The sequence below is a fragment of the Salvelinus fontinalis genome, chromosome 14 (assembly GCF_029448725.1).
Source record: "Salvelinus fontinalis isolate EN_2023a chromosome 14, ASM2944872v1, whole genome shotgun sequence".
Lineage (NCBI taxonomy): Eukaryota > Metazoa > Chordata > Actinopteri > Salmoniformes > Salmonidae > Salvelinus > Salvelinus fontinalis.
In genome coordinates, this window is record NC_074678.1 from 33,469,988 (window position 1) to 33,486,891 (window position 16,904).

General features: G+C 42.5%; 1 protein-coding gene across 2 annotated transcripts in view; it reads right to left on the reverse strand.

Annotated features, from left to right (window-relative positions):
• The window catches only part of LOC129810680 (C2 calcium-dependent domain-containing protein 4C-like), a 31,719-nt gene extending 14,823 nt beyond the window's left edge, over positions 1-16,896 (reverse strand). The window contains exons 1-3 of one of the 2 annotated variants that reach the window (XM_055861439.1): positions 14,249-16,896; positions 13,971-14,005; positions 13,665-13,700 (exon numbers count right to left, since the gene is read on the reverse strand). In XM_055861439.1, coding sequence (XP_055717414.1) covers positions 13,665-13,700; positions 13,971-14,002 — 68 coding nt within the window. In that variant the 5' untranslated portion in view covers positions 14,003-14,005; positions 14,249-16,896. The remainder of the gene's footprint in view (positions 1-13,664; positions 13,701-13,970; positions 14,006-14,248) is intronic. The other variant, XM_055861440.1, reaches the window with a different exon arrangement.
• Positions 16,897-16,904: the final 8 nt, after the last annotated feature.

A 16,904-nucleotide genomic window follows, 5' to 3' on the forward strand; every position in this document is an offset into this window, starting at 1 on the left:
GTGGTTGTTATCCTTGATGATCTTTATGGCCTTCCTGTGACATCGGGTGGTGTAGGTGTCCTGGAGGGCAGGTAGTTTGCCCCCGGTGATGCGTTGTGCAGACCTCACTACCCTCTGGAGAGCCTTACGGTTGTGGGCGGAGCAGTTGCCGTACCAGGCGGTGATACAGCCCGACAGGATGCTCTCGATTGTGCATCTGTAGAAGTTTGTGAGTGCTTTTGGTGACAAGCCGAATTTCTTTAGCCTCCTGAGGTTGAAGAGGCGCTGCTGCGCGTACCGTAGCGTACATACCTACACGTACGCTACGGTCACAAGACGCAGGCCTCCTAATTGTCCCTAGAATTTCTAAGCAAACAGCTGGAGGCAGGGCTTTCTCCTATAGATCTCCATTTTTATGGAATGGTCTGCCTACCCATGTGAGAGACGCAGACTCGGTCTCAACTTTTAAGTCTTTACTGAAGACTCATCTCTTCAGTGCGTCATATGATTGAGTGTAGTCTGGCCCAGGAGTGTGAAGGTGAACGGAAAGGCTCTGGAGCAACGAACCGCCCTTGCTGTCTCTGCCTGGCCGGTTCCTCTCGCTCCACTGGGATTCTCTGCCTCTAACCCTATTACAGGGGCTGAGTCACTGGCTTACTGGTGCTCTTTCATGCCGTCCCTAGGAGGGGTGCGTCACTCGAGTGGGTTGAGTCACTGATGTGATCTTCCTGTCTGGGTTGGCACCCCCCCTATACATGGCCTTGTCTCAGGATGGTAAGTTGGTGGTTGAAGTTATCCCTCTAGTGGTGTGGGGGCTGTGCATTGGCAAAGTGGATGGGGGTATATCCTTCCTGTTTGGCCCTGTCCGAGGGTATCATCGGATGGGGCCACAGTGTCTCCTGACCCCTCCTGTCTCAGCCTCCAGTATTTATGCTGCATTAGTTTATGTGTCGGGGGGCTAGGGTCAGTTTGTTATATCTGGAGTACTTCTCCTGTTTTATCCGGTGTCCTGTGTGAATTTAAGTATGCTCTCTCTAATTCTCTCTCTCTCCCCTTCTTTCTCTCTCTCGGAGGACCTGAGCCCTAGGACCATGCCTCAGGACTACCTGGCATGATGACTCCTTGCTGTCCCCAGTCCACCTGGCCATGCTGCTGCTCCAGTTTCAACTGTTCTGCCTGTGGCTAAGGAACCCTGACCTGTTCACCGGACGTGCTACCTGTCCCAGATCTGCTGCTTTCAACTCTCTAGAGACCACACGAGTGGTAGAGATACTCGTAATGATCGGCTATGAAAAGCCAACTAACATTTACTCCTGAGGTGCTGACTTGCTGCACCCTCGACAACTACTGTGATTATTATTATTTGACCATGCTGGTCATTTATGAACATTTGAACATCTTGGCCATGTTCTGTTATAATCTCCACCTGGCACAGCCAGAAGAAGACTGGCCACCCCTCATAGCCTGGTTCCTCTAGGTTTCTTCCTAGGTTTTGGCCTTTCTAGGGAGTTTTTCCTAGCCACCGTGCTTCTACACCTGCATTGCTTGGGGTTTTAGGCTGGGTGTCTGTACAGCACTTTGAGATATCAGCTGATGTAAGAAGGGCTATATAAATACATTTGATTTGACATAGGAGTAATTTAATCCGAATTTTAAAAGCACACACATAGAATAAGGAGATTGATAAATATATCTGTCAAAAGTCATAAGGAACAACTAAGAATAAGTAGAACTTATAGTCGTATAAAGTGTGAGATCTAAATAATATATCAGGATTCATACAAATAATTATTGTAAAATTCTAGGGAAGATTTACGGGAGGAATTTATCAACATAGGTTCAGGATAATAACGGTAAAAAGCACATACACCTAGATTGTAAGAAGAAGCATAATAACAATAACAATAATAGTAAACATGAGTAGTAAATCCCCTAAGGGAATCCCGGAATTAACGGGAGATGAGAAATATATGCAGGGAAAAGATAAGAGGAACATCTATTTTGGCCCGAAATGCAGGAAAAAGTATGAATTTGGCGGACTTTAAATATAGAAAAACTGGAATCAATGATTAAACAAATAAATAGGGTTTGTGGGGACAACGTAGAGAAGCAACGGACAGAAGGGCACCGCTCGTATTTGGCTGACTGAAGCTGTAAAGGATGATAGGGAAAAAAACATTGGAGCAATTAACTTTTTGCAGAAAGACAAACTCAGCTCCATCCTTCATTGAATCAGATGGCTCATTCATCACAAAACCCTCTGATATTGCCAACTACTTTAATTACTTTTTTATTGGCAAGATCAGCAAATGTAGGCATGACATGTCAAGAATAAACTCAACCTTCATATCCATGCATAACTCACCATTATTAAAGACAAGCATTGTAATTTCGAAATACCGTCAAGTGAGTGTGGAAGAGGTTAAAAAATTGTCTATCAATAATGACAAACCACTTTTTACTGACAATTTGGATGGAAAATTACTGAGGATGGTAGTGGACCATATTGCCACTCCTATTTTCCATCTCTTCAACAATTTGCTAGAAACAGTTGATATTTATATTCTGACAATCTCTGAAACTCACTTAGATTATACCTTTGATGATACAGTGGTAGCAACACATGGTTATACAATCTACAGAAAATACAGAAATGCCAACGGTGGAGGTGTGGCTGTTAATATTCAGAACGGCATTCCTGTAAAGCCTAGAGAGGATCTCACGTTAAATACTGTTGAAGTAATATTGCCACAGGTTCATCTACCTAAGCCCATTCTGGTGGGAAGCTGCTATAGACCACCAAGTGCTAACAGTCAGTATCTGGATAACGTGTGAAATGCTTGATAATGTACACTACCGATCAATAGTTTTAAAACAACTACACATTCAAGGGTTTTTCTTTATTTTACTATTTTCCACATTGTAGAATAATAGTGAACTATGAAATAACACATATGGAATCATATAGTAACCAAAAAAAGTGTTAAACAAACCAAATTCTTCAAATACCTTTGGCTTGATGACAGATTTGCACACGCTTGACATTCTCTCAACCAGCTTCACCTGGAATGCTTTTCCAACAGTCTTGAAGGAGTTCCTACATATGCTGAGCACTTGTTGGCTGCTTTTCCTTCACTCTGCGGTCCAACTCATCCCAAACCATCTCAATTGGGTTGAGGTCGGGTGATTGTGGAGGCTAGGTCATGTGATGCAGCACTCCATTACTCTACTTCTTGGTCAAATAGCCCTTACAGCCTGGAGGTGTGTTGGGTCATTGTCCTGTTGGAAAAACAAATGATAGTGGGACTAAGCCCAAACCAGATGTGATGGCATATCGCTGCAGAATTCTGTGGTAGCCATGCTGGTTAAGTGTCACCAGCAAAACACCCCCACACCAGCAAAGCACCACCACACCATAACTCCCTCCTCCTCCATGGTTTACGGTGGGAAAAACGCATGCGGAGATCATCCGTTCACCCACACCACATCTCACAAAGTTGGAACCAAAAATCGCACATTTTGACTCGTCTAATTTCCATTGCTCGTGTTTCTTGGCCCAATCAAGTCTCTTTTTCTCATTGGTGTCCTTTAGTAGTGGTTTATTTGCATCAATTCGACCATGGAGGCCTGATTCACACAGTCTCAGACTCCTCTGAACAGTTGATGTTAAAATGTGTCTTACTTGAACTCTGTGAAGCATTTATTTGGGCTGCAATTTCTGAGGCTGGTAACTCTAATGAACTATCCTCTGCAGCTGAGGTAACTATGGGTCTTCCATTCCTGTGGCAGTCCTCATGAGAGACAGTTTCATCATAGCGCTCGATGGTTTTTGCAACTGCACCTGAAGAAACTTTCAAAGTTCTTGAAATGATCCGTATTGACTGACCTTCATGTCTCAAAGTAATGATGGACTGTCATTTATCTTTGCTTATTTGAGCTGTTCTTGCCTTAATATGGACTTGGTCTTTTACCAAATAGGGCAATCTTCTGTATACCACCCCTACCTTGTCACAACACAACTGATTGGCTCAAATGCATTGAGGAAAGAAAGAATCTTACTTCTCATGGTCTGAGAGTCCTTCAGATGCCTTTTGGCAAACTCCAAGCGGGCTGTCATGTGCCTTTTACTGAGGAGTGGCTTCCGTCTGGCCACTCTACCATAAAGGCCTGATTGGTGGAGTGCTGCAGAGATGGTAGAAGCTTCCAGAAGGACAACCATCTCCACAGAGGAACTCTTGAGCTCTGTCAGAGTGACCATCGGGTTCTTGGTCACCTCCCTGAACAAAGCCCTTCTCCCCCGATTGCGCAGTGTGGCCGGGTGGCCAGCTCTAGGAAGAGTCTTGGTTCTTCCAAACTTCTTCCATTTAAGAATGATGATGGAGGCCACTGTGTTCTTGGGGACCTTCAATGCTGCAGAAATGTGTTGGTACCCTTCCCCAGAGCTGTGCCTCGACACAACTCTGTATCAGGGCTCTACGGACAATTCCTTCGACCTCATTGCTTGGTTTTTGCTCTGACATGCAGTCAACTATGGGACCTTTTATAGACAGGTGTGTGCCTTTCCAAATCATGTACAATCAATTGAATTTACCACAGGTGGACTCCAAGTTGTAGAAACATCTCAAGGATGATCAATGGAAACAGGATGCACCTGATCTCAATTGAGTTTCATAGCACAGGGTCTGAATAATTATGTAAATAAGGTGTGTGATGGAAAATGTAACGTTTGTGCTTCTCTAATAACCAATTTCTGTGTATATGCAAGTGACTGATTGAACGTGCCTGGGAGGAATCCTCACTATCAGCATCTGCAATTTGGCAGTACGCCCAGACCCTTGTTTTAAGAACGAAAGGGATATCTCAATTTCAAGGTCTCAGCTTGGAGAAGATGCCTCTTGAAGTATTGGTTGGTCACATGTAGGGCTGTGGTGGTCATGAAATTGCCAGCCAGTGATTGTCAAGCAAACAACTGTCGGTCTCACAGTAATTGACTGTAAATTAACAAACACATTTAACATATCTTGGCTTCCTACAAGCCATTGATGCAGACCTTTGGAACATCTACATTTTAAAAAGTCAAATCCATGTAATATAGTCTTAACCTTCACAATAAATCCATTATTTATTTTAGACAGGTCTAAAGAAGCATGATATGAAGAAAATGTAGTCTATTTCATTAGAACAGAATAGCATACTCTGAGTTGTTCGTATGTTAGGTCCTGATCTGACTATGCCAAATGGTTGTGGGCTACACTAGTCCATTTAGCAAACAAGATTTGCTTAGAATTCCATAGCATTGTTTTATATTATGAAGAACACAAGGGGTCTCTTCACAGTCATCAATTTCAGGACACACTCTGGGAAATGCACAGTACTACATGGAACTCTTCCACATCAAGTAACTCAAGCGAGCAGTAAAATCTGAAAAAACAACACCTGACACAACGCAGACATGACATGCGCATATGCACACACACACATTGTAATGTTTTGGCATTGTGGAATTTATATTTTATAAGTGTTTAATATCTTGTACGATGTTTTGTTTTATTTATGATGTAGACCATTGTTGTGTTTTGATGTAACTATTTTAACCCTGTTTAGACCCCAGGAAGAGCTAAATGAGGATCCTAATAATTATTCAATTGTACACTTTGCTGCAACCAGGTGAACCCGTTACAGTCCACTGCCAGTGTCATTTTCTCAAGACATAACCAATACAATTTATTATAGATTGCAGATGACTGTTTGACCCCTTACCCAGTCACTGTTGGTAAAACCCCTTGACTAAGGTAATTGAGAGGGTTACAGTTGTCTACAGCAGTCTGAGACAGCAGTGTAGCTACTCCAGGGCAGGGCTGTAATGTTAGCTATACTCCCTGAGTCTATTTAGTACAGTGGTGTACACACACACACACACACATACACACACCATATTCTTTATATTATTATTTAAGCCAAGTCAATACCAAATTAAGGCCATAGATAGCCTACAAGGGTTCTTTGGATATAGGCTGAGACAGGGACCTAGAGACAGATACAGAGGGGAAAGGTTAATGTGGCTGTTCTGTGCACATTAATGGCCACAGCCAGCATCTCTCTATTCGTTTGAGAATTTAAAGAACACTGAAGTCTTCCAATTAAACGAGAGGAGACAAGCTCTTGCCCTCAGTCATACCTGTGAATCACACAAATGCTTTAATGGTACACCTTACTTGTTCTTCCCAAGGAGGACATGAAAAATCAGAGCACAGGAAAGTGGCCAATTATCCTTGATAGACCATAGGGAGTCATAACCATGACTGTGTCCTGAGACCCACTCCTTTAATTCTCTGTGCCTCAGCCACAAATAACTCTGTTGGACCCCTGGAAGAACAGGAAGTGAGACGGGAGCAGAGCGGTGGAGAGTAGAAATAACAGATAAAAACCCTCTGACCCAAAGCTCAGTGGGAGAGCTAACATGCCAGGAGGCCGCAGCGCAGCATTTGTTGTTCCAGCAGTTTGTGTGTTGCATGGAGGACGGCTCCATTCACCCTCACAGACGGACACGACGGCTGGTGAGTCAGAGGCATTACACGTCCACAGCACATGAAAAACAAAAATAATCCATTGTTGTTACCATCGGTTTCTATCTTCCCCCAATTCTCCTTAGTTGCCTTGGAGACCAATCCTCACATACAGTAAGGCAATAAGTTCCCCCCCACAATACACAGGCACACCATAGACTTAATATAATTGACAGGTACACCTACATTTGTGCAGCATATCCTATGCTACAGTAACATAAAGACCAAATTCGTGTCTAATTTATCTATCTCCATCTGGCTTTCCGGGGTCACCTTGATTTATTTATTATTATTGCAGCCTATCACTCGAATACTGTTGCTTTAAATCAGTGCACCGAAGCACACTCTTTCCAACTCCATTCAAAATGCATCCAAAATAGATAATCCTGTTCTATTGTGGGGCAAAAAAGTATTTAGTCAGCCACCAATTGTGCAGGTTCTCCCACTTAAAAAGATGAGGCCTGTAATTTTAATCATAGGTACACTTCAACTATGACAGACAAAATGAGGGGGAAAAAATCCAGAAAATCACATTGTAGGATTTTTAATGAATTTATTTGCAAATTATGGTGGAAAATAAGTATTTGGTCACCTACAAACAAGCAAGATTTCTGGCTCTCACAGACCTGTAACTTCTTCTTTAAGAGGCTCCTCTGTCCTCCACTCGTTACCTGTATTAATGGCACCTGTTTGAACTTGTTATCAGTATAAAAGACACCTGTCCACAACCTCAAACAGTCACACTCCAAACTCCACTATGGCCAAGACCAAAGAGCTGTTTTTGCCCCACTGTATATAGTATATCACAAAAGTGAGTACACCCCTCACATTTAAAAAAAATATTTGAGCATGTCTTTTCATGTGACAACACTGAAGAAATGACACTTTGCTAGAATGTAAAGTAGTGAGTGTACGTACAGCTTGTATAACAGTGTACATTTGCTGTCCCCTCAAAATAACTCAACACACAGCCATTAATGTCTAAACCGCTGGCAACAAAAGTGAGTACACCCCTAAGTGAAAATATATATATACACACACTGCTCAAAAAAATAAAGGGAACACTAAAATAACACATCCTAGATCTGAATGAATGAAATATTCTTATTAAATACTTTTTTCTTTACATAGTTGAATGTGCTGACAACAAAATCACACAAAAATGATCAATGGAAATCACATTTATCAACCCATGGAGGTCTGGATTTGGAGTCACACTCAAAATTAAAGTGGAAAATCACACTACAGGCTGATCCAACTTTGATGTAATGTCCTTAAAACAAGTCAAAATGAGGCTCAGTAGTGTGTGTGGCCTCCACGTGCCTGTATGACCTCCCTACAACGCCTGGGCATGCTCCTGATGAGGTGGCGGATGGTCTCCTGAGGGATCTCCTCCCAGACCTGGACTAAAGCATCCGCCAACTCCTGGACAGTCTGTGGTGCAACGTGGCGTTGGTGGATGGAGCGAGACATGATGTCCCAGATGTGCTCAATTGGATTCAGGTCTGGGGAACGGGCGGGCCAGTCCATAGCATCAATGCCTTCCTCTTGCAGGAACTGCTGACACACTCCAGCCACATGAGGTCTAGCATTGTCTTGCATTAGGAGGAACCCAGGGCCAACCGCACCAGCATATGGTCTCAGAAGGGGTCTGAGGATCTCATCTCGGTACCTAATGGCAGTCAGGCTAACTCTGGCGAGCACATGGAGGTGCGGCATGGCAGTGCGGCCACCCAAAGAAATGCCACCCCACACCATGACTGTCCCACCGCCAAACCGGTCATGCTGGAGGATGTTGCAGACAGCAGAACGTTCTCCATGGCGTCTCCAGACTCTGTCACGTCTTCACGTGTGCTCAGTGTGAATTTGCTTTCATCTGTGAAGAGCATAGGGCGCCAGTAATTTGCCAATCTTGGTGTTCTCTGGCAAATGCCAAACGTCCTGCACGGTGTTGGGCTGTAAGCACAACCCCCACCTGTGGACGTCGGGCCCTCATACCACCCTCATGGAGTCTGTTCTGACCGTTTGAGCAGACACATGCACATTTGTGGCCTGCTGGAGGTCATTTTGCAGGGCTCTGGCAGTGCTCCTCCTGCTCCTCCTTGCACAAAGGCGGAGGTAGCGGTCCTGCTGCTGGGTTGTTGCCCTCCTATGGCCTCCTCCACGTCTCCTGATGTACTGGCCTGTCTCCTGGTAGCGCCTCCATGCTCTGGACACTACGCTGACAGACACCACAAACCTTCTTGCCACAGCTCGCATTGATGTGCCATCCTGGATGAGCTGCACTACCTGAGCCACTTGTGTGGGTTGTAGACTCCGTCTCATGCTACCACTAGAGTGAAAGCACAGTCAGCATTCAAAAGTGACCAAAACATCAGCCAAGAAGCATAGGAACTGAGAAGTGGTCTGTGGTCACCACTTGCAGAACCACTCCTTTATTGGGGGTGTCTTGCTAATTGCCTATAATTTCCACCTGTTGTCTATTCCATTTGCACAACAGCATGTGAAATTTATTGTCAATCAGTGTTGCTTCCTAAGTGGACAGTTTGATTTCACAGAAGTGTGATTGACTTGGAGTTACATTGTGTTGTTTAAGTGTTCCCTTTATTTTTTTGAGCAGTGTATATATATATATATATATATATATATATATATATATATATATATATATATATATATATATATATATATATATATAACAGTACAGTCATTTGGGCTTTTTTGAGCTTGGGCTCATTAAAATGTTGTTAATGTAGTGCTCATTAAATGTATTTATTATATGGTTCATCAGGTTCAGGGAGGATCAGGTTTGAATGTTCATTCTGATCAAAGCTCTAATCAAATCCAGACATATTTATATGATTTATAATGCTTTTGAATGACACTTCCTGTTTTGGTGGGAAATAACGGGTTACCTGGGGAAAAAGTGATTGATTCTCGGGATGGAAAATTTTTAATATACCAGGAAAATTTTCTCATCAGGTGTAGGTGGGTGAGTGGGGGACAATCCCGAGTGTAGTGTGTCACTGAGGAATAGGGGTGATCTGAAAAGAATGTGACACGGTCATCATAAGCTTGGTTTATTTGATCATTTAAAACAAGGTACACATACAAAGTTATGGACTTGATTACGAATCATTGGGGATAAACAAAAAAAAAGGGTTATTTCCATTGTAATCTACTTTCATGATAGCCTTCAGCAAGTTTGGAATATGTGGAAGGATTAAAAAAAACAGAAGCTAAAATGGAAGTCAATTCGGTTATTTAGTCATATAAAAAACAACAAATGAACAAGGAACACCTGTTAATTGAAATGCATTCCAGGTGACTCCCTCGTGAAGCTGGTTTAGAGAATGCCAAGAGTGTGCAAAGTTGTCAGAGGCAAAGGGTGGCTATAGATTTTGATTTGTTTAACACTTTTTTGGTTACTACATGATTCCATATGTGTTATTTCATAGTTTTGATGTCTTCACTATTATTCTACAATGTAGAAAATAGTCAAAATAAATAAAAACCCTTGAATGAGTAAGTGTTCTAACACTTTGGACCGGTAGTGTATACATGCTATACACAAAGGAATTATATTTGGTCATCATCCATGGGCTAGGAGGGATTGCTCACAGAAGCACACTATCCATTAACCAGGATTTCACCTTCCTTTAAAAGCTACTCAGAGTTGGAATAGTTTTAACAGACAGAGGCAGACTATTCCACTCAGAGGCTCCTGAATATAAAAAGGTACCTTTCCCTGTCAGGCTTCTGAAACCACACACACATGTTAGATATCCTAGCGCTACTGTTGTGTGAATCTCTAACATGGGGAAAGTAGGACAGACAAATACCTAGGAGCTTGATCCTATGTACCAGACTAAGCTTGGTCTGTGTGATTCTTGACTCAACGGGCAGCCAGTTGAGCTCCTGAAATTGGCTACTACCAATATGAGTATGTGAGCTCAATCAACTTGTTCTGGGCTACCTGAAGCTTGCTTTTTAGTAGATTAGTTGAGCATTCGAACCAGGAGGTGCTAGCATTGTCAAAATGCAATTAGATGAGAACATTTGCTAGCACTTTCTTTGAATATTTTTTTCAACAGCTTAGCCTTCCTAGCCTTCCTACGTGTTTGTGGCAGAGACCTTACCTAGTAACTTAATAGCGATACATACTCCCCCCTCCCAGGTTGTCATCTAGTGTACATCCTAATTAACTAACTGCTGTTTTGGCTGTGAGTACCTCTCCTGCTAGCTGTACCCTGATGTATGAGGACTCGCTTAGTTTTATTTTGGACCCAAACAGAATTGCTTCTGTTTTGCAGAGGTGCAGAGATAGCTTGTTGTCTTTGTTGTTAGTGAGCTCTGCACTCAGTATACTTTCCAGTGTGGTTTGGTCATCTGCATAAAGAAACAGGTGACATGAGCAAGCATCCTTTAAATCATGTATGTACAGCAGGAATAGCAGAGGCCCTAGCACACTCCCCTGTGGCATGCTGCAGCTTATGGTTTTAGCCTCGGGGGAAAACCATTTACCTCAACCACTTGTTCCCTCCCCGACAAGTAGCACTTACCCCATTCAAGAGTAGTACTGCCCAACCCCAGAGCCTCTAGCTTGGCAAGTAGGATGCTATGATTAACTGCATCAAAAGCCTTCTGAAGATCAAGCAGCACCATTCCACATTTTGAAAGTTGTATAAACACATAGGCTTATAAAATAAAAAACATTTACTTACTTTTCATGGGAGACGCTAGATAAATGTAAAAAAGTTTCTGCTCCTCATCGCAAACCATTATGATATCAAAGTTGCACATGCTGAATCGAAAGCAGTAGTCAAAAGAGTTAGTCTATACTGGTTTGGTGGAGGGGGAAATCCTTGCGGAGAGGGAGGATGATAAGGGTTCTACGGGTGGTAGAGTGCATCCCATAGACATGCAACTGGGAGAGGTAGTACTAAAGGCAAAATGGGAACAACATAAATTAGAGCTTGACCACAAGGAAAGGGAATGAGAACATGCAGCCAGACTAGAACAAGAAGAATGTGCGCATGCCATTCCATTCCATTGAAAGAGAGATGGAGCTGGAAGTACTCCGAATAAAGTCAGGCCATCCTGCACCCTCAACAGAGTTTGATCATGGTAAGAACAGCCTGCTTGTACCGCCTTTCAACGAAAAGGAGGTATATATATTTTACTCTGAGTGACTTGCTAAATCCCAAAAAATGGCTGCGAGACACTACATGGTCAAAAGTATGTGGACACCCCTTCAAATTAATGGATCGGCTATTTCAGCCACACCCGTTGCTGACAGGTATATAAAAATCGAGCACACAGCCATGCAATAACACCTTTCCAACAAGTCAGTTCGTCAAACTTCTGCCCTAGTCAGCTGTAAGTGCTGTTATTGTGAAGTGGAAACGTCTAGGAGCAACAACGACTCAGCCGTGAAGTAGTAGGCTACACAAGCTCACAGAACGGGTCCCCCGAGTGCTGAAGCGAGTAGCGAGTAAAAATCATCTGTCCTCGGTTGCAACACTCACTACAGAGCTCCAAATTGCCTCTGGAAGCAAGGTTAGCACAATAACTGTTCGTCGGGAGCTTCATGAAATGGGTTTACATGGCCGAGCAGCTGCACACAAGCCTAAGATCACCATGCGCAATGCCAAGCGTCGGCTGGTGTAAATCTCGCCGCCATTGGACTCTGGAGCAGTGAAAACGTGTTCTCTGGAGTGATAAATTACACTTCACCATCTAGCAATTCGACAGACGAATCTGGGTTTGGCGGATGCCAGGAGAACGCTACCTGCCCGAATGCATAGCGCCAGCTGTAAAGTTTGGTGGAGGAGGAATAATGGTCTGGGGCTGTTTTTCATGGTTCGGGCTAGGCCACTTAGTTCCAGTGAAGGGAAATCTTAACGCTACAGCATACAATTACATTCTAGAAAATTCTGTGCTTCCAACTTTTGTGGCAACAGTTTTGGGAAGGCCCTTTCCTGTTTCAGCATGAGAATCCCCCCCGTGCACAAAGCGAGGTCCATACAGAAATGGTTTGTCGAGATCAGTGTGGAACAACTTGGCCTGCACAGAGCCCTGAGCTCAACCCCATCGAACACCTTTGGGATTAATTGGAACACCGACTGTGAGCCAGGCTTAAACTTAAGGCCATGTAGTATATTTGGTCACTGCTCCTCCAAAGTGTTTTTGTGGGAAAAGCTCAGAAAGTGTACGCCGCTTTCTCTTTCGACCAGAGTTCAAATTAGGACACTGTTAAAACTGCTATCCTTCAGGCTTACGAATTGGTCCCAGAGGCTTACAGACAACAGTTCCGTAAATTATCTGTTATATAATTATAAATATGCCATCAAAATGTTGAAAATCTGATTTCCTCCTTGCTCCTTTCCCTCTCTCTTTCTGGGTGTGTTCTGAAGATATAAAATGGACCAGTAGGCCCATGTTCTCTCTAATCAGACAAGGATGAGGTCTTCTTCCTCAATGCCCAACAGGTGTGGCAGCCTGGGCATTGACATAGAACACCATCAGATAATCAAAACTGAAACTTTGATGTTTCACTTTACAGTGTGCTATTTGTTAACGGTGATGTACACATTATTTTGATGTTGTTGCTCACACTACTGCAAAAGGAGCCATTTTTTAAGTGAATGAGGACCACCTGCCAACAGATATGACGGAACTGTGGTGGAAAGTTCAGTTGTCCGTCTGTGTGATGTTTACTGTTGAATCTAATGTGGTTTCAGTTGGTCAGCAGATTGAAACCATGTGCAAACCGACACTATAGCTGACAACAGCCCCACTTATTTACTCTAGATTCTAGTGAAAGGTAATGTTGCCCCCTAGAGGTAAAAAATACATAAGAGCCCTTTACAGGCCTATATAAATCTCTTCACACAAGGCTATTACTTGAATAACCATGTTAGGGTTGTGGCGATAAACTATCTTTCAGGGTGACTGCAGGTTACAGATCTCATCAACAACTTTCCTTGTCACCTGACATCACAAGGGTGCAAGAACCAGTAGGGCCAAAAGGGCAACAACCTGAGTGTTGAGGTTAATCTAAAGTTAAGTGGCTTCTTTTGACACTCAAGATGAGAATAGCACACACAACAGTCTTACCTCAGAGTTCTCCCTGAGTGATACATTCCCAAGTGTCTATAAGAGAACACATAACAGAATAAATAAAGAAGCTAGTACAGTATGTGTTTTTGTTAAGGATTTAGTTGAGGAACACATCAGGAAATTATTTAGGTCGCCACCACCCCAGCTCTTAGGATGACTGCAGGGTACAAATCTCATCAACTGACCTCTGTCCTCAAAAAATGGGTAAAACCATTTGGATCAAGACCCTTAACTCTAGATTAACATCACAGTCTAAGTGTATTCATTCAACACTCAGGATAAGAAGAGTAAGTAGAGTCTTACCTCAGAGTTATCCCAGAGTCATAGATTCCCATTGTCTAGAAAAGAACACAAATAGAGAATGGAATAAATAACGATGTCATAACTGTACTATTCAGTATGTGCTCCTTTAAGTCAAGGAAAGCATCAGGAAATCCTTTAGGTCTCCACCACCCCAACTGGGTGTCAGGGTGACTGCAGAGTACAGCTCTCATCATCAACTTTCCTTGTTACATTAACAGTGAGTTCACTTATCTTCATTTACATTCAACACCCTGGATAAAAAAAAGTGTGAGTCTTACCTCAGGTAATACGTCCCCACAGTATCTATAAAAGAGAACACAAAACAAATGTATTTAATGAATAATTGCGAGCTAAGAATCGTATTCAATGATCATTATTCAATGAAAATATATTACACCATAAACAGTTATAAAATCTATTAGAATATATCCATTCACTCCTGCTATAAGAAACAGCTCAAACCTCTAAGAAATATCTTTATTTTGGTTTTAAATAGATTTACAAACCAAAAATAAAATTAAAAATACAAACAAGAAAAAAATACAACAAGTGAGCATCAAAATATTCAGATTGTATACAGTCTTTGAAGCAGAGGTGATAGGTTGCAGGGGACAGTTGTCCACACACAGTGAGAGGCTGTGGTGAGATTCACTTCGATGTGAAAAAGTTTGTGGTTTTGTTTTCCTTACTAACATCAGGGGTCCCTCGGTGATGCCACCACCAAAAAGAAAGTCTGCATGGATGGGAAGGAAGGTAGCACATTGGGAGGAAACACAGTAGATGATGAAAATGGCAACTTCACAAAATGAAATCCCACTTCCTTAAAACAAAATGGGGGTTGTTCACAAAATGCAACAGCCATATGTAGAATGTAAAAACAGTTAAGAATTCCTGATTAGATTGATGTATACATGCTTTATACTCAAGATGTTAACACAAAGAGTACATTTCCCCCAGTAAATCACCTATTTTCCTCTATTGGAAAAATACAGTAGAATACCCATGTTTCTGAATTGAAAAAATATAAAATGGTGGTAAATGTACTACTAAGTCTAATGAATAACCCCCATGATATGGTGTTTAAAACAAAAGGTCAAGAATCAGAGCACTAAGTACATGTAAGGGGAAAAAACAGTTGCTCTCACCTTATTCCTTTTGAAGTAGAAGACTATATCAAAAGAAGCCCACTCAACTTAGTTATAACGGAGTATATGGGAATCAAGTGTTTTCCTACAGCCCTATACCAAGCCGGACACTGGCATGCTAGTGGGATGCCTGTATGACCTAAAACTCAACATCCCTAGCATTCTTACGATAGGAAATGCCCTTCTCTCAAACTTCCCATCAAATAGTCAAGGCGTAACGATGAATGAGCATTTACACACTACTGAAGCAACACAAACGTGGGGTAGTGTTAAATACGGTTAAATAGTTTGTATTTAATGTGTCAAATCCTGTGTGATGGACCACTTCCGTTGCGAGCACTTCTACAGACATATGTTTCGTAAAGTGACTGAGGAGTTTAAGCAAATCAGCTAATTCAAAATCGCTTATGTGCAAGACATCAGTTACAGACTTGCCATAGGGACTGATGTTGAGTTAATGCAAACATTTTCTCGTAGCAAAGCATTCCTGCACTACATTTGAATAAAATAATGACCCACCACCCAAACATGCATACACACACATTGAGACAATTATTCCTCAACTCCCATCTTTAAGTGATCAGTGGTGAGGAATTCCAGGAGGTAGTGATCAGAGTTAGGTGCTGTGTATTTAACCCAGTTGTTCAGGCCATGGGTAAAAAAAAAACTAACAGCTCAGATCACTGCCTTTCTGTACTTGCCTACGGAGCAGCAAGAGGAAGTGCCCCTCCCTAACTTCAGGCTATACTCAAACCCTACACCTTTTTTTTTGGCCCTCCCACCCCTATAGGAGGGCAAGTCAAAGCTCTTCTCTGTCCTGGCACCCCAATGGTGGAACCAGCTTCCCTTTGAAGCTATGACAGCAGAGTCCCTGCCCATACTCCTCACCACAACAATATATATATATTTATATATATATATAACTTTATATATATATATATAAAACAAAATGTGTGTCTAGCACTGACTTGGCTACCTTATTGGGGAAAATGTACTTACTATGACTCAGATGTGGTGCCACCTAGCTATCTTAAGATGAATGCACTAACTAAGTCACAGGTAGCCTAGTGGTTAGAGCGTTGGACTAGTAACCGAAAGGTTGCAAGATCAAATCCCCGAGCTGACAAGGTAAAAATCTGTTGTTCTGCCCCTGAACAAGGCCTGTTCCTAGGCCGTCATTGAAAATAATAATTTGTTCTTAACTGACTTGCCTAGTTAAATGAAGGTAAAATAAAACAGTGGATAAGAGTGTCTGCCAAATGACTAAAATGTATGAGGTCTCCAAAAGAGTACACCAGCATCAGAACATCAACTGTCTGCAATATGCCCTTATCATTACAAACCACCAAGTCATACAGTAAAACTTGGCTCTGGAGCGGCAGACAGTTGTGAGCAACCCCAGACCCAGTGAAATGTCAGGGGTCCCCTTAACCTCTGAAAGATTCATGTGACAGGCAGGCCGGCATCACAAGGCTGTCAACCAGGTGAGAGGTCACCAAGTTCAGATGAACACTACTACCTCAGGGCTCTCTCTCCACACTGCCTCGGTGTCTGGATACACACTCTACAGGAGACAGAGCCCTTACCCAAAACTTTAGAAAGCAAGCGGTTATTGAGAGCAAACCATGGGAATCATTTGTAGAGCTAGCATTAGCTCTAACACTCCACAAACAGACAGGAAAATAAAAACATCAGAAACATAAAGGACAAACTAAATCTGTAGCTTTCTTTCAAAATGCATCTGGGTTTAGCGTGCAGGTGTGGCTGCACTGCTGTGGGTGGGTGGGGG